Source organism: Leptonychotes weddellii, chromosome 12 (genome assembly GCF_054177405.1).
Source record: "Leptonychotes weddellii isolate Sample4059 chromosome 12, ASM5417740v2, whole genome shotgun sequence".
Classification (NCBI taxonomy): domain Eukaryota; kingdom Metazoa; phylum Chordata; class Mammalia; order Carnivora; family Phocidae; genus Leptonychotes; species Leptonychotes weddellii.
In genome coordinates, this window is record NC_138380.1 from 19,305,715 (window position 1) to 19,322,524 (window position 16,810).

The window sequence follows — 16,810 nt, forward strand, 5'->3', positions numbered from 1 at the left end:
GCAACTATCATCAACTATTCAGTTCCATGGACAGGAAGAGTAGTCCTCAAACTTCAAAGTATATAAGATTAACCTAGAATCCAGTTAACATGCAGATTCCTGAGCTCTACCCCAGAGGTTCTTTTTTTTTTTTTAAAGATTTATTTATTTATTAGAGGGGGGGCAGGGAGGGGCAGAGGGTGAGAGACGAGTCCAAGCAGACTTTCCGCTGAGTGTGGAGCCTGACACGGGGCTCAGTCTCAGGACCCTGAAATCATGACCTGAGCCAAAATCAAGAGTCAGATGCTCAATCGACTGAGCCACCCAGGCACCCCTACCCCAGAGATTCTAAGTCCAATCTCAGGTCATTCTAATGCACATGGTCCACAGACTACATGCTGAAAACCCCTAATTCTAGAAAGATGGGTTTATATCATTGCTCTATTATTCTTGGTTTTAATTTCTTATAATTTCTTGGTTGATCATTATTAGTGTAGCACAAAGATTAAATTTCTTAAGAGAATTTTCACTACTTCTTGGCCATTTTGAACCTCCAAACCATGGCTCAGAACTCTTGACTTAAAAATAATGTGCACCATGCCTATACCTATGTATGACTCGTAGGCAGTCATATAACACGAAGAACATTGGCAGTGGTTTGAGATTGATTTGTAAATTGCCAATGTTGACATAATAATTTTTTCTTTCATCGGCATTGCCTAGTGAAGGAGTCTCACCGTGGTTTGTTCTCCCCGTGGTTTCCGTAGTGTTAGAGAGAATGCTACTGAAAAACGAACCCTTTCTAGTTTTGACTCAGTTAGGAGCTGTGTGTCTGTAGTCTTTCTGAGATAGGATATAAGAGAGGCATGCCCTGGAGGGGGCAAATCAGACTTCCACACGCGCTCCCTTCTTGCAGCCAATAGCTGGCTCAGAACGTGGATATTACGAGGTGCGGTTTCATTCATCAAGGGGATTTTCAGGCTCCAGCAGCAAATGCTTTGCGTTTTGGGTGATTGCTTGGCTTTGGGCTTAGCGTTGACTCCACCATAGAAACAAGTAAGTGCATCTGGCTGTTAGAAGAATTAATGGTGATTCAGGTAAGGATAAATTGAAGAAATCATTCCTTTCTTTCCTTTGGGTGGATTTGAGGTTTTAGAAGAATTAGTCCTCTCTTTGAGAAGAGCTCAGAAATACTCGTCTTAAGTTTTTCCCCCTCTGAATTGCTTTATAATGTTACTCAGTATATCATCCTTTTAATGTGAAAGCCACCCTTTCAAAATGTAGTTTCATTTTCAGATCTTAAAGTGAGGATTCCGTTTTTCTTTCCGTGCATGAAATTTTTTTAAATGAAATAACGATAGTTGCTAAGATACTAATTACACAAGCTTCCTGGTTTAGAGCTGAAGTCTTATATTTTTAGGAAGTAGCTTTAAAAGTTGGGCAGGGGGAGATCAGTTTGCATTTGGTTTATGAAACAATGATGTTATATGTGTGTCAGACTTTTCCCTGTACTAAAGGCCAAATTTTGAGATCCGCTGCTTAATCTGTTCTGACATGAGATTCCTCCCCCCACCCTGCCTTTCCTCTCTCCATGTTTTCTGGTGGTGGGATCCGCTCAGCTTCTTTGCTCAGGCATGTGGTTTAGTCTGTGTACATTCAGTGCAGTGGCATTTTTCTTGAAAAAGTGACTAAGGATTCTTGGATGAATTCTCTCTTTGAAAGAGGTGGTAGAATTGCATCAGAAAAGCGTTTACAGTAAATGGCTCTCCCCCTTCCTTTCCTGTAATGACCACATGTGAAAGAACGCATTAATTCTTGTTTTGAGGAAATGAGAATTGTAGAGTTCTATGAAAAACTCCCTTTTTATTATTAATTAACCAGATTTGAATGTTAAAAATTCTAAAATCCGAATCACTTTGTGCCGTGTAAATAAATGTCACAAAGATACAGTTTGTCACTCTATATATGGAGTCTATATGGAGTAACCAATTATCTTGAATTCAAGAAAAGGAAATAATGATGACTCTGGCTCTAGTTAATGGCATACGCCTAACCTAAATTAATTTCTTCATAGTCATTTTCCATAGTAAATTAATATATTTCTTAAATATATTGCTGATTTGTCCTTCAGGACTTGATTCTCATTGTGATAGAACATGAAAGCTAGAAGCAGTCTCCCATAGCTTATCTAGCCTGGGGTTCTGAGAAACAGGAACAGTACTGCCCCCTAGGGGACATAGTAGGAATGAGACGGTGTTTGGTTCTACAGTGAAGGGCTTTTTTTTTTTTTTTTAAATGAGTGGGAGTCAAAGATTTTAGATGTTCCATGGTGCATAAGACAGAAGGAATTGTCCTGTGTGCCACATGACTTTCAACTTCCATTTTGAATATAAAAATCAGTTTATAATTACCTGAGCCTAGACCTAACTCCATTTTACATAAGAACACAAGATAACTTTTGCATACTTTTAATGTACACAAAATATACTCATTTTCATCCTGTTGTACACCCATACTGCTCCTATTTTGTTTTCCAGTACTTTTAAGATGGAAGGCTTCTGATTTGGCTCCTCGTAATCCAAGCTTATTCCTTATAAGTAAGTTATAAGCATCTTGTCTCATTACAAAGTTAATTGAACCTAAAAATTATTTATGTATTGAATATGCAGTATTTTATTATAAATTGGCTTTCTTTTACTTTCTTCTTTATATTACATTTAGAGTATTATATTGATGTTTTAAAAATAATATGTATCCTAGTTATTATTTACCAATGAATTTTATTTCAGAATAGTAAATAGGGCATTACAGAGTTTTTGGTTCTAAAAGCAGGGCTTTGGGACTAGTGGGGTTTTGAACCAATATTCCATTCCCTCTCTCTACTTTCAGGAAGGACAGTATGCAAGTCACGCAGATGGGAGGGATGTTTATCTTCTCTGTGAAGTTCCCTAGAGAAGATTGCACATGTACCCCATTAATATGTTTTAGTATCTTGAAGTCTTCACATGAAGCTAGTTCTTCGTTAGTAATAATTTTCCAGGAGTCTTCATTATGTCACTGTGAAAATACGACCTTTGGTTTCCCTCTTACTGTAGGAAAGGACAGACAGGTATTGAGAGAAGCTCACAAGTCATCCTAGCAGAGGAGTTAAAAACAGACTCAGGTGTTCTTGAACCATGGGTCTTGGTTTTCCTGTCTCCTTACCATGGACATGTTCTCTGCCTACAATGTTAACTTCTGACTGTGCTGTGAATAGAGCCCATCTTAGGTAAGGTATTGTCAGTGTGGTAGAATTAAATCCTTGCAATCACAGCTGTGAGGTCACGGTTATCCAGGCGCATGCCCACGCTGTTCGCTCAGACTTTGTGGGGCCACGATTTTAATTTGGTAGATCTTTCTCTTGGATTGTTATTTCTTGTGGTATTTTGTTGTGTTGCTTTTCTTGTTAAACGGATGTAATTATTGCTTCTTAAATATTTCTAGGGACACTAACGAAAGCTGTTTCTGAAGCATCTTTGCTCCCTTGAACTTTCTGTTTCTTCCAGGGTCCTTCTGTTTTTTATCTTAGTTTTCCGTTTCCACACTACGGGCTTTCTTTAGCTGTATTTCTGTTTTTGCCTCTTCATTCGTGTAAAGCTGAGGTGACATGAAGGCTCACTGGGGCTCTGTGCATGTGGGTGCACCTTGCCATGGGCAGCCTCCCATCTGGTGGCATCGAGCCCACCCTCGTGTTGGGATACCACCAAGTGGCCGGGTGCAGAGGGCCTGACTTTGGGGTTCTCAGAACCACACTAACTGTTAGTCCTCCCCAGACATTTTGTTTAGTTTCTTTAGAGAATCAATTTTTAATTTTTAGTTTTTGCCTAGGGGCCTGTCAGTTTTGTTTCTGATAAAGACCGGAGTTAACGCATGGAAGGAACAATTGTTGATACTGGACTTTTCCTTTCTGCCATTCTTATCATTTCTGTCCCACACTGTACTTGCTTTTTCTCAGTCTAGAGCCTCTTTGGGGTTTCACTGGGCAAGTCCGTTATCCCCCTCCTTAGCAACAACCCTCTTAGAGAACTTTTGGGGCTGTAAGCTGCCTCTCCTCAGCTTTACCAGTCAGTACTTCTGGCTTCCAGACATTTGTTGAAATCTCTCAGACCCCTGGTTGGTAGTGTTTTTATTGTTTTGGGTGTATATTCTTTTTTTTAATAACTGCAGTGGGCTCTTTCATGTGCCCTGACCACCACCATTTTGAAATGGCATCTTAGCTTAGGTTACTGTAACAAAGTGCCATAGACTGGGTGGTTTACAGACAACAGAAATGTATTCCTCCTTACTGTTCTGGAGGCTAGTTCATAGACAGCTGTCTTCTTGCTGTGTCCTCATGTGGTGGAAGGGGCAAGGGAGCTCTGGAGTCTCCTTTATAAGCACACTCACCCCATTCTGCAGGGCTTCACCCTCATGGCCTAATCACGTCCCAGAGGCCCCACCTCCTCATACCATCAAATTAGTATTTCAACTTACGGATTTTGGGGTGGACACAAACATTCAGTCCCTAATAAATGGGCAGTTCTTGGATTTGTTGATTTGTCAGAAGTATATCTGAAGAATTAAATCAGCCCGGGGAAAGATGTGATGGGGGCACAAGAACTGCATGGGTATTGGGGGTTTGGGGAGGCTAATCCCGAAAAATTTGGCCGGGAAGAAACAATGAGCTGATGTTATTACACCGATAATGCTTTCCTGCCATGGAGGCAATCACCATTAATCACAGAGTCCTCTCAGGCTCTTCTAGCTTTGTTGCTAGAAGAAAAGATGCATCTTGTAAAACATCCAACTTGGTCATTAAAAAAAATCTATAAATCATAAATTAAGAATCTATAAATATAAATTAAGATCAGTTGTTCCTGATCTTAAGACAAGTATAAATTGTGTGGGTATGCTTACTTTTAAATTTCTTCTCTGCCCTTTGGCATAAGAGCTTTGGAGAGAACCTCCTATTACTTCATTTCCAGAGCTTATATTCCTTAGGGGATAGACCCTCACACTACTTCTCTCCTTTCTTGTAAGAAGCATCTCATATTCTTCCTTCTCATTCCCTTCGTGGAAAAAAAGTTCCAAATTCTTATTGATCATTCCTTTCTTGTATTTGTTGTGTAGTTTCTGAAAATGCATAGTAGATGCAGATGGAAAAAATTAGATGTTAGCTAATTAGTCCTTTAACTTCCCTGACACAAGTGGTATCCATTTGTGTCTTAGAAGGAATTCTGAATTGATATTTCCAATCTTATCATTCCCTCATTTTACTTGGAAAAAAATAGCCATTTTCTTGTGAAAAATCCCTGGAGATCTTCCCCAGAGGTCTTCCATAGTTAGGGACCCCAACATAACTGAACCTAAAGCAGAATCTTCTCAGGCCTGTCTGATCTCTGTATAGTACCAGGAGCCCCAAATCTGTCTCTAGAATTTGCAAAGTAGTACAGTTGGATATTAATTATTCTGTGTGTAGTGGCATAGAGGCAACTGAAGATTATAAAGGTCCTCTGGTGTTTTGACTTCTGTTTCCTTTAAGGTGTTTACCAGCTTAGAGCCTTTTGGACAGTTCTGAATCCAAGAGCAGGCCCTCTGAGGCCATGCCCCTGGAAGCAGATACAGAGAATACTGATATGTCCTGAGCTCCCAGGCAAGCAGGACATGCTTGTAGTTTTATTTCTGGTATTGGCTAGAACGAATATCATCAGCCTGTTCTAGGTACCTTCCTTCCCCAATTCACTTTCTTCCATCTATCCCCTATAACCTGCTGGAGGTGAGGAATGTGTTGAATACAGGTTATCAGTTGTATATTGAAAACTGATGAGTCTGAAAAGGACAATCTGTGAGCTTTTAGAACACTCTTGCACTGGTTCTGGAATCTGGAATATTGATTGACTGTTACTGTTGGATGAGAGGAAACCCAGCAAGTTCCTTCTTTTCATTTGGAGACAATACCTTGTATAGGTGGTCCCAAAGAAATGAGACAGCCGTGATAGCTGTCAAACTGGTTGTCTGTTACTGAAAGTAGTTCAGATACGGTTTCCCTTTGGTGGGGCCAAGGGGTGCAAATCAAAACACATTCTTCAGGAGGGCTTGGGGATAAGATGACATTTAGGGAGGCCTATCTGCCCTCCCTCCCCCTTTTTTTGAGTGAGAGAGGGAAGTGGTGGTAGAGCAGAGGGAGAGGGAGAGAGAGAGAACCTTAAGTAGGCTCCATGCTGAGTGTGGAGCCCGACACAGGGCTCAATTTCATGACCCCGAGATCATGACCTCAGCTGAAATCAACAGTTGGATGCTTAACTGACTGCGCCAAACAGGTGCCCCCAGCCCTCCTTTTTAATAGATGTAAAATTTACATGTGGTGAAACAACTATGTCAAATATACTCACGTAACCAAACCACAGTTAACATATAGAACATTTCCACCATCCAGGTTCTCTCATGCCCCCATCCAGGCACTCTCCATCCCTGGCAAATGCTTTCTGATTTCTGTCACTATAGAATTCTTTTTTCCTGTATTTTTTTTTTTTAAGATTCTATTTATTTACTTGAGAGAAAGAGAGCAAGTGAGAGAGAGAGGGCATGAGCAGGGGGAGGGGCAGAGGGAGAGGGAGAAGCAGACTCCCCACCAAGCAGGGAGCCTGACGTGGGGCTCGATCCCAGAACCCCAGGACCATGACATGAGCTGAAGGCAGACACCTAACCGACTGAGCCACTCAGGCGCCCCCACTTTTTTCCTGTTCTTGACGATCATATAGACGGGATCATAGAGCATGTACTCTTTCAAGTTTGGCCTCTCACCCCAGTTCTGTGTTGTGTATGAGTGTTCATTCTTCCTTTACTGCTGGGTGGCATTCTGTTACATGAATAGACCCAATTTGTCACTCCATTTTCCTCTTGACAGACATTTGAGTTGCTTTCATCTTTTTGGCTGTTATGGGTGTTAAGCTGCTGTGAGTGCATTCTCTCTCACTCATGTCCTGTTTGAGATTTAGGCTTAATTGCTGGGCCGTAACAGATGTGTATATTTATTTTCATGAGAAACTTCCAAGCAGTTTTCCAAAGTAATTGTACCATTTTACGCCCCAGCCAGAAGTAAATGAGCGTTTCAGGTGCTCCAATTCCTTCTCAGCATTTGTATGTTGTTGGTTTTTCTGATTTTAGCCTTTCTTCTGGATATGAAGTGATTTCTCATTGTGATTTTTAATTTATATTTCCTTGATGACTAACATGTTCTTATTGGACATTTGTAGATCTTCCTTTTTGGAGTATCTGTTTCATATTTTACCCATTTTTAATTTTTGAGGGGGGTCATTTTTATACTCACTGAGTCTTACTGTTACTGATTCATAAGAGATTTATATATATATATATATATGGCGATCTTTGTATCTATATAGATACAGATATCTCAGAAAATTGTGATGCAAATATATTCTTCCAGTCTGTGGCTTACCTTTCATTTTCTTAAAAATGTCTTTTGATGAGCAGAAGTTTTTTTTTTTAAGATTTATCTATTTAAGAAAGAGAGAGAGAGCGAGAGCATGGGGGAGGGGCAGAGGGAGAGAAGCAGACTCCCTGCTGAGCAGGGAGCCCAGTGCAGGGCTTGATCCCAGGACCCTGAGATCCTGACCTGAGCCAAAATCAAGAGTCGGATGCTTAACCAACTGAGCTACCCAAGTGCCCCTGATGAGCAGATGATTTTAATTCTGAAGTCACATAATTAACCAAAGTTTCCCTCTATATTATCAGTACTTATTGTCTTCTAAGTAATCTGCCTTCCCAAGGTTGTGAAGATATCCTGCTGTGTTTTCTTGTAGAGACCTTATATTTTAAACTTTTGTGCTTTGGTCTATGAACCATCACAGATTAATTTTTGTGTATTGGGTAAGGTAGAGGTGAAGGTTCATTTTTTTTTTTTCGTGTTTCCCCAGTTGTTCTAGTATGATTTGTTGAGAAGAAATTTCCTTTACTCATTGAATTGTTATGGCACCTTTGTTGAAGTCAGTTGTCCATATATGTGTTGGTCTATTTCAGAGGAAACTGAAGAATGTTTGTTTAGACCACACGTGGCATGCACTTAAGTCTAGGAAATGAGTTCATATTGGTCAACTTTAATAAGCGTCAAGTGGCTGGCCGTCTTGGACTTCTATTTAATGGAACATTTGCGTCAAAATGTCAAAATGACAGATGCTATATGGGGGCCATTTTTTTGCTTGCTAACCCAGCTGAGGCTGAAGTTCCAGCATTCCCACATTAAATATAGTGCTCTTATCTGCAAAGAAATAATACCATCAAATGTGTGAGATCCAGCCTCAGCCTGCAGGCAACTTCACAGAGAACTAAACAGTAATCGTTCTTATTTGAAAACTGGATATGCATGGATTCAACATGACTGATTTGGAACTCATTATAATTAAGTGTGGGTCAGACTAAAAAATATTACTTTAAAAAAAAATATTTTATTAGAGAGAGAGTGAGAGCATGAGCCAGGGGGAGGAGCAGAAGGAGAGGGAGAAGCAGATTCCCCACTGAGCAGGGAACCCGATGTGGGGCTCCATCCCAGGACTCTGGAGTCATGACCTGAGCTGAAGGCAGATGCTTAACCGACTGAGCCACCCAGGTGCCCCTAAAAAATATTACTCTTAAAAAGGAAATTTTCCATAATGTAAAGAAGCTTGTGAAGAAAAATTTGTTTTAATAACTTGTGCACATTGTATGCAAAAATAGATATGCTGACTTGAAACAAATCTTGCGTATGAGTAGAATCTCTACTTGGAAAGGTTTTTGGTAAACAGTTTTACACAGTATTTTTGCTTGAATATAGTAAAAAATTATTTTCTTTTAAAAGATTCCTTAATTCGAAAACCAAAGGATGAATAGGAAACATACCAGTTACTCTATTAGAAGGGTAAAATAAATGGTGATAATCTCTTTTTGACACCCTGAATGTTACAATTTTAACTTCGTGTTTTCATGGTATGGCACTGTAGTGCAGTGGTTGAGCACAGGACTCTGATGCTGGCCTGTCCGGGTTGGGATACCAGCTCTCCTAGTCCCTAACAGGCGAAGGACTTACACCTCTGTGCTTTGCCCTAAAACCCGGAGAAGAAGAGTGTTTGAAGGTTTAGAGCTGTGCTGGGTCATAGTAAGCACTAGGTAACTTTTGGCCAGTAGTAACATTGTATTACTTTCATAATAAAAACATACGCAAATAGGAAATTTTTTTAGAAAGAAAAACCAGAAAGCAAAAGTATATGACACTATCCTATGATTGAGGTGTTTCGCTATTCACAGGAGACTTCCTAGTTGGTTGAATTGGTCAGATTTTACTTTTAATTCCCATTCTCCCGCAAAAGAGTGTAGAACTAAAGGATTTTCTTTTGAGCTCCATGGGAGATATATGCCCGAAAATACAAGAGGCACTTCATGCTAATTACTAGAATTGCTTTTGTCTCTGTAAAAAGATTTTACCAGGAAAGATACTCTTTTAAGCTCATGTCTTCCTCTCCTGCTTTGCTTAGTTAACTCAAGTAAAAAAATCCACTCACTCGAAATACCTACCACCTTCTCTAGCCTGTGTTTGGACTTGTACAGTTGTACTCAGCTCCTGGCCCATTTTTGCTTTCTCTAGCGATTTCCTGGCCAGAGCCGGAACTAGAGCTGAGTCTGGGAGAAGTAGCTGCAACAGGCCTTTTTGCCCACTCGTCTTCTCCACACGATTTTGGAAGGAGGGAAGTGTCTGACCCTCACTATAATCCTGTGTGCACATACCCAAAAGCAAAATCCAGGTCAGGCCAAACGTGAAGGTTGCTAATGCACTGTCGATGATGTAATTCCAGGTGAAATATGACGTTTTGGTTACTCATACAAACCAGGTTTGCCCATAGAATGAAGTATGAGCTTTCTACACATTGTCACAGGATGGCCATCATAGTCTATGTGAAGTATTTGTCTTTGTCATACATATGTGGTTAAGGCCTGAGGAAAATTGATATTATTACAGCTGACTTACTGGATCTGACAATATTGAAGATGAGACTTCTCATGAGGTCTGCTCAAAGTCTTCGAGTTTTTGTTTATGTTCTCGGTGTTGTTTGGTAAATGGCCACGGGTGCACAGAGTACCTGCACAAAGCCTGATTTGACATATGGGAGAAACGCATTCTACGAAGTCACCTTTCCTCCCTGCCATCCCAGCCCTCTCTCATCCCCCAGCAGCTCCTGCACACACTACTTGTTTACTCCTTCGCCCCACTCCCTTTCCTCTGTAGCTGCAATTACGTGTCACAGAGGAAAAAGAAGCCGGAGGCGAGCTCACTCAGGTTCTTGCCCCGTCCATACACTTCATCTGTGCCTGCCTTGTTCTGCTTGTTCAGCAAGCAGAACGTGGAAGAGGAGTCCTTCCTCAGGCCCATGGCCCTGGATCCCAGCCCCAGCCTCCCTCACCTTCTCAGAGATGTTCTCTCTGACTTGATACCTGCCATTTGCTTCTCCTGATGAGGATTTAAACCTATGCATGGCTTACGAACTAAATGCACGCGCGCGCGCACACACACACACACATACACACACACACACAGACCTTCAGTGTTGCCTTGCCTTTTGGTCCTCCCTCCATTCACTTCTGCCAGGGCCAGACTCCTTGGAAGAATTGCCCGTATTTGTTGCCTCCACTTCCTCATTCCTGCCCCCTCCTCGGGCTACTCCAGGCTGGCTTTTGTACCTGTGACCAAACTGATACTCTCTGGCCAAAGCCAGTGGTCGCCTTCCTATCCTGCTGTTGCCACATGGATCAGGTATGTCTGGATTCTTAGCTTCCATGCATGACGTCACAGCAGTGATGTCCTCTCCTCTGGCCTTCTAGACCCTGCCCTGCCCCTTCAGCTTGTTCTCCTCATTCTTCTTTGCAGGTTCTTCCTCTCCATCTCCAAGCTCCATGCTTTGTATTCAGATGCCAGCTGGACATTTCCACGTTGATATCTTTTTTTTAATAAAGATTTGATTTATTTACTTGAGAGAGAGAGTGAGCATGATCGGGGGGAGGGGCAGAGGGAGAGGGAGAAGCAGACTCCCTTTGGAGCAGGGAGCCCGATGGGGGGCTTGATCCCAGGACCCTGGGATCATGACCTGAACTGAAGGCAGATGCTTAACCAACTGAGCCACCCAGGCACCTCTCCACTTTGATATGTTGCTAGCACCTCATATCCAGCAGATTCCAAACTGATCCAAGTTACCCAGGCTTGAAACCTGTGACTTACTGACCCTTCTCTCTCCTCCCCTTCCAAATCTACAAAGAAACCAAATCTGGTCTAGTTCTCTGCTTGTTTCCAGTGTGTCCCTGCCGGTTTTCATCACAGCTACTGCCTTATTAGCACCCCTCTCCCTGCTGTCGCTGGTCTCCCCCAGCCCGTTCCGTATGCATGCATCTCCCTGACTGCATCCAGAGTGATGCTTCTAAAAAGCATCCACATCGTGTCACTTCTCCACCTGAACTCTTACCCATCTCTGTAATCTCTTGTCCCCAAATCGACTGGGGCCTCTGTGGGGTTTGTGTTCTCACCCCATGCATAAAGAAGTCATCAAAGCACTAGAATTCAGGCAGAGACGGAGAAGAGAGTACGTCCCACCCCACACAGCAGAACTTAACGAAAACTCGCACTGGATTTCAGTCCCTCCACCCTCCAAAGTTCCTGATGACAGGCTTCCTACCGCTCCTGATCCTCCACCCTTGCCCCACTCTCCTGTCCTTGCCTCCCAGCCCGAGCCTCTCCCCCCTGTAGTTCTCCTGCTCTGTTTGCCCTACTTCTCTTACTCAGAGCAGCTCCTCTCTTTGCTGAATGTTTTGATCTAAGTTGTATCATTTTCTCGTCTTAGATTGGGTTCTCCTCAAAGCAGATTCTGAATAAGTGCTCAGTGGGGTCTGACCCAGCCGTGGGATAGTTCTGTGACCACTCCCTGCCTCGGTTTTCTTACCTTTAAAATCCTGCTCTGTAAGACTGTAGTGAAAGTTAATCTGTTCATGGAAAGTGCCTAAAACTGTCTGACCCATAGTAGTAATCAGTCAAGCTTGCTACAATGACATAATAACGTCTGTTATTGAAAGTGTCACTTCTTACAGATTTCCATTCCTGTAGACCAGATCGGAGCCCCCTCTGTGTGTACCAATAGCCCCCTATGCCTCCTTTAAATCATAATTGCTAGTGTGATGCAGGAAGGGTGAGGACATCCTGCTCACCATCCAGCACCTAGCCCAGTGCCTCGTATATAGTATACAGGAGGTACTATGTACTCAATAAATATTTTTTGTTGCTGGAGTGGAGGGGGGTGGAGGGAGGTGGAGGGGATGAAGTGGCTGGGTGATGGTCACTGGGGAGGGTATGTGTTGTGGGGAGTGCTGTGTATTGTGAAAGACTGATGAATTATAAGACCTGTACCCCTGAAAACAAATAATACATTATATGTTAATAATTTTTTTAAAATAAAAAAATATTTTTTGAACAGACTTAATAAAATTACTTACAGAAAGAGCATTCCAATTATGCTATTCTTCTTAGCTTTAATAAAGTGCCCTTTAGAAAATAAGACATAACAGGGGCACCTGGTTGGCGCCATCTGACAGTTGGTTTCAGCTCAGGTCGTGATCTCAGGGTCATGAGATCGAGCCCTGCATCGGGCTCCACGCTCAGCATGGAGTCGGCTTGGGATTCTCTCTCTCCCTCTCCCTCTGCCCTTCCCGCTCTCCCTCTCTCTCTCAAATGAAGAAATAAATCTTTAAAAAAAAAAAAAAAGACATAACAAGGAAACCGTAACTGTGCTCGAGGGGTTTGTCTTTAAATCCAGCATTACTGAGTGAGCCTGGGCAAGCTCTCTGGGTGTCTGGGTCCCTGAAATAGCTTTACCTGAGGGCCTTTGTTCAACCCCCAAATTCTTCAGTTCTGTGATAGCAGTTTGCAGTAAGGATAGAGTACATTTCTAGGATACTCAGAGTTTCCCTCACAGCTGTGTTCTTTCCTGTTAGCTGAGGAGAAGACATCATTATGTTGCTTGGGCTTGCAGGTTCTTTCCTAGTTGTGGGGAATTTTTCAAGCTGGCTATAATGAGAGGGTCTCAAAAAACCACAGGTCTGGTATGTTCTCTTCAAGTTACACATGATGTCCCTTCTTATTTTCAGTTTTGATCTTCTGTGCTGCTGAGCTGACTTCTGTGATTATGCTTAAAAATCCACTATCAGAAGTAAGGTCTATTTTACTTTGATACTGCGCCGTTGACATGCAAAATCAGAAGCCTTTTTCAGGACTTCTCATTCTAATGACTTTTTCTTTCTTTCTTTCTTTCTTTCTTTCTTTCTTTCTTGCTTTCTTGCTTTCTTGCTTTCTTGCTTTCTTTCTTTCTTTCGTGTGTGTGTTTGTGTGTATTAATTGTAAAATACAGTGTAAAATTCACAGTCTTCACCATTTAGAAGTCTGCGGGTCGGTGGCATTGAGTACATTCACATTGTTGAATGGCTGTCACCACCGTCCATCTCCAGAGCCCTCTGATCTTGCAAGACTGAAGCGCCATATGCACTAAACACCAACTCCTCCTTTCCCCTCCCTCCAACCCCCGTCTCTGTGGATTGACCACTCTAGGTACCTCATATAAGTGGATTCATACAGTATTTGTCCTTTTGTGACTGGTTTATTTCACTTAGCATAACAGCCTCACGGTTCAACCTTGTTGAAGCATGTGTCAGAATTTCCTTACTTTGGGGGGCTGAATAATATTCCTTTGTATTTATATACCACAATTTGTTTAGCCGTTCATTCAACAGTGGACACTGGGGTAGCTTCCATCTTTTGGCTCTTGTGAATAATGCTGCTATGAACATAGATACACATGTATCTCTTCAAGACCCTTTGAATTATTTTGGATCTAATGATTTTTTGAACCTTCGGTCTTGATGTTTCTGTTGTTTTTGTGGACTCCTGCCTTCCTCTTTTGGCCACTTATTACCCCTCTCCCATCGACCTTTTTCAGTATTTTCCTAATAACGTCCTGCTGTTGAGATCCTCATGCTTCAGTATGACCCTCACAGAGCTGTTACAGGGAGAAAACAGCTTGACAGCTAAGGAGTGGGCTTTGTTTCCACCTCCTACACACTCACCAACGCCTGTTTTCTGAAGGGTGTACCACTGGTTCTTAAATTGAAAAAGATAAAAATCCCTTAGGAACAGGACAGATTTTGGTGATTGTAGACCTTCTGTATTTTGAAATTTAACTGTTAATAGTAGCATCTTCTTGATCTATCAGTCCTATAATAATGATATATTTATTGTCCTGAAAAGAATATATGACAATGGTAGAAAACATGTAAGGTATGGAAAAAATATCACACACAGTAGTACTGCTGAAAGGCAACTCTTTTTAACATCTTGTTGCATATTCTTCTTATCTTTTTAATGTGAGTTTTTGCATATTTTAAGATCATATTGTTTTGTATTTCTTTTTTGCATTTAATAAAGTATAAGCATTCTCAGGGCACCTGGGTGGCTCAGTCGGTTAAGCGTCCAACTCTTGGTTTTGGCTCAGGTCATGATCTCTGTGTCGTTGGATCGGGCTGCATACTTAGCATGGGGTCTGCTTGAGATCCTCTCTCCCTCTCTCTCTATCCCTCTGCCCCTCCCCCCCACTCATGCACATGCTCTCTTGCTCTCAAATAAATAAATAAATCTTAAAAAAAAAAAAGTATAAGCATTCTCTTGTTAAAAAGATCTTTGCAAATATTTTAATTATCTTATATGGTTGAAAAATATTTATAGGATGTTCATTAGTTTAAGTAACATTTTCCCAATTATAAAAACAAAGTTTCTTTTTTTTTAAGATTTTATTTATTTATTTGAGAGAGAGAGATAGAGAGAGTACAAGTGAGGAGAGAGGCAGAGGGAGAGGGAGAAGCAGACTTCCCGCTGAGCAGGGAGCCCAACATGGGGCTCGATCCCAGGACCCTGGGATCATGACCTGAGCCAAAGGCAGCCGCTTAATGGACTGAGCCACCCAAGTGCCCCCAAAACAAGGTTTGTTTCAGAAAACGTCATATCTCAATATCTCAATATTATAAAGAAGTAATGAAAAATCTAAGTTCTCTGCCCCTTCTTCAGCTTTTCAAATTATTCTTTTCCAGTATCTTTTTGAAATCAGCTTTTGTATTCCCCATTTGTCTGTGCCTCCCTCCCTCTCCCCTTTCCTTTCTTACTTAGCAGCACTGATACCATACTCATCATACACACCTTTATATCCAGCATTTTCACCTAACATCGTATCTTGTTATTAAGTATTCTCCATTAAACACTTAGTCTTATGCTCCCCTCCACTTTAGATATTTAATAGCAATTTTAGGTCATTGTAAGTATGTCCTTGTACAGTTATCTTTCTGTGTATCTGTGATTGTTTCTTGAGGTTGTATTTATAGACCTGTTATGAGTCAGAACAGTTTTAAGGCTTATAAAAAGATACTGTTGGTTTCCTGAACTGATGGGCTCATCTCACTCCACTAGGTTACTCTTTTTGTTGTCCATCTTTGTGAATTTGATGGCTGAAAAAAAATCTTGATGTTTGCTAGTGAAATTCAACACTTTTTCATGTTAATTGGCCTTGTATATTTTGGAGTGCCTAGTCTGTTAATATCTTGTACCTTATACATTGATAAATGATAGAAAGTTTACTACCCTTTTGGAAGTATTCCATTTCTTCTTTACCTTTCACTTCAGCTACTGTTTGGACACACAGGACATGTATTGTACCTGACAATGTAGTCAGCTTGATTCCCATTATGTAGCCTTTTGTTACTTTTTTCATTAATTCCTTTCCTATCTCTAAGTCAGAAATGTTTCCTTCTGATTGTATTCTCTCCCCCCCACACCCCTGTTTACATTTAACTCTTAAATCTTCACAGAATTAATTTTGGTGAAGGTTATAAAGTAGGAGCTAATTTTAGTTTTTCTAGAATATTCTCTTATTCACGTGTGTCCAAAATCCCAGTGAAGCTGAGATGTGAACCCAAACAAGTGCTTTTTCTTATTTTAGTGTCTTGATTTTCCCACTGGAAAAAAGATGAGGAGGCTGTGATATATGTGTGGAAGGGAGGAGCCAGGAAGAGGAACTGGGACCAGCTCTCAGAGCTTTATCCCTCAGCCCAGAATTTGCCCTGTCTCCTTCCAGCTCAGGAAGTATGATGCTCAGCACAGGCTGGTGGAGGACCGAGATAGCAGTAACAAGGGTCAGGGGGCCTGTGAGTTAGGGACTGAGTGGTCCCGAGTGAGCCCCTTTCAGTCTTGACCCTACTTCAATTCTTTACCACTGAGATAAGCAACCAGGGCTCTGCTCATTGGAGACTTACTTGAACCTCGGGTCATAGATGGAAGGCAGCACATAGTGAAAAAGAACGCTAGCCTAGGAAAGTCAGAAATCTTGGGTCCAGTTTCAGCGGCGAGTTTGTGCCACATAAGAAAGTCTCTTAACTTCTCTAATTTCCTGACTTATTGGGAGTTGGGGAGTTGAAATGTATATTCCCTGGGGTTTATTCTCAATAAGCCATGGTCTAGGCAAGTGGCAGAGCTAGTCTGTGCTGTGAATTTGTTGGGGGATATTTCTTGGTAACCAATTCATCTTTCCTTAATTCAGCCAACCACTATGATAGCAAGTTCAGTAAGGTGATCCCCATGTCATTTAATACTCTGCCTTGGAGAATTTGTGCTTCTTACTTTTCCTAACTGTTCCTAATCTGCCTCAAGCTTCCCTTCTGGAAGACTTCTGTTTTTCCTAATAATTTC

The 16,810-nt window shown here is 41.5% G+C and overlaps 1 protein-coding gene across 1 annotated transcript in view; it reads left to right on the forward strand.

Annotated features, from left to right (window-relative positions):
- The first annotated feature begins 13,461 nt into the window (after positions 1-13,461).
- Positions 13,462-16,810, forward strand: part of COPG2 (coat protein complex I subunit gamma 2) — a 273,829-nt gene continuing 270,480 nt past the window's right edge. Inside the window, exon 1 of the mRNA XM_081799634.1 lies at positions 13,462-13,921. Coding sequence (XP_081655760.1) covers positions 13,862-13,921 — 60 coding nt within the window. The 5' untranslated portion in view covers positions 13,462-13,861. The remainder of the gene's footprint in view (positions 13,922-16,810) is intronic.